The sequence below is a fragment of the Phaethon lepturus genome, unplaced genomic scaffold (genome assembly GCF_000687285.1).
Source record: "Phaethon lepturus isolate BGI_N335 unplaced genomic scaffold, ASM68728v1 scaffold29049, whole genome shotgun sequence".
In the NCBI taxonomy this organism is placed as follows: Eukaryota; Metazoa; Chordata; class Aves; order Phaethontiformes; family Phaethontidae; genus Phaethon; species Phaethon lepturus.
Window position 1 is genome coordinate 1 of NW_010564542.1, and position 1,223 is coordinate 1,223.

General features: G+C 63.1%; 1 protein-coding gene across 1 annotated transcript in view; it reads left to right on the forward strand.

Annotated features, from left to right (window-relative positions):
- Nucleotides 1-11: 11 nt before the first annotated feature.
- AFMID (arylformamidase) overlaps nt 12-1,223 on the forward strand; it is a gene marked incomplete at its 5' end in the record, with an annotated part of 2,323 nt that continues 1,111 nt past the window's right edge. The window contains 4 exons of the mRNA XM_010294905.1: nt 12-61; nt 240-294; nt 340-440; nt 822-919. Of these exons, the coding sequence (XP_010293207.1) occupies nt 12-61; nt 240-294; nt 340-440; nt 822-919 (304 nt within the window). The remainder of the gene's footprint in view (nt 62-239; nt 295-339; nt 441-821; nt 920-1,223) is intronic.

Sequence of the window (1,223 nt, forward strand, 5' to 3'; positions counted from 1 at the left end):
GTTGCTGCACAGCCTTCCCGGTCCTGGTCTACATCCATGGTGGATACTGGCAGTGCTTGAGGTGAGGCGGGCTGTCAGTGCGGGGATCCCTTGGGAACGGAGCCTCCCAGCCCACTCTTACTGCCTCCCTTCTCACGACACCCAGACTTGTTCAGGGTACTCCGGGTCTGATCGGCCTCCCAGACAGCCCCCGGAGACCCTGGCCCCCACAGCCTGGCTAGCTTCTGTTCCCCCCGCAGTAAGGACGAGTCAGGATTCGCAGCCCCCCCGCTGGTGTCGCAGGGTGTGGCAGTGGTGGCGGTGGGATAGCAGAGGCAGCAGCTCCCTGCGCTGGCCTAGCACCCTCCCAACTCTGACCTCTGCCCAGGCCACATGGACGCCATGGTGCTGCAGGTGCGGCGCAGCCTCGCCTTCCTGGTGGAGCGGTATTCTGGGATCAGGTGGGCCGTGCGCAGCTTCTGGGGTCCCCTCCGCCCCACCACTATGGCCGCTGTCGGGCCTTCAAGACAAGACTGCCCGTGTCATGCCCTGGGTGGTTTGGTGCGTGGGGTGGCTGTGGCAGCAACAGGAGGGGGCAAATGAGCCCTGCGCTGTGGCTAAGGTTTTGATGCCTTGGTCTGAGCGCTGGGCAACGCCTGTGGCTGCACTCCCTTGTCACTGTGTGAGGCATCAGTCAACGGACTGGGAAACATGTCTGAGCTGTCATGTTTGGGCCATGGCGCTTGTGGCTGTGCTGCCTCCTCTGCACAGAGCAGGGTGTCCCAAGGAAGCAGGCGCCGCGCCGTCGCTCCCTGCGCTGGCTCATGGCTCCCTCTCTCCAGAGGCATTTACCTGTGTGGACACTCAGCAGGGGCCCACTTGGCAGCCATGGTGTTGTCCACAGACTGGACAGAATACGGAGTGGTGCCAAATATTAAAGGTAGCGCTGCCATCTCCAGGCATGGGGGCTGAAGGAGAACTGGTGTATGCACCTGGTACGAGGCCATCTTTGCTGCCTGTACAGGGCTGCAGGGGCTGTAGAGCTGAGGGAGATGAGTTGCCCCAGCTGACTGCAGTCCACAGGCACTGGGAGTGTAGGACTCTGGGCTCTGGACAAGCTGCCCCCAGGGGTGTGCATGTCTTGCCCCACCAGCCACTCATTGAGGCTTGGGGACACGGGCACAAGGAGGAGAGCTCCCACGTGCATGGCTGTCAGAGCGGCCCGAGCCGCCAGGTGCCTCACC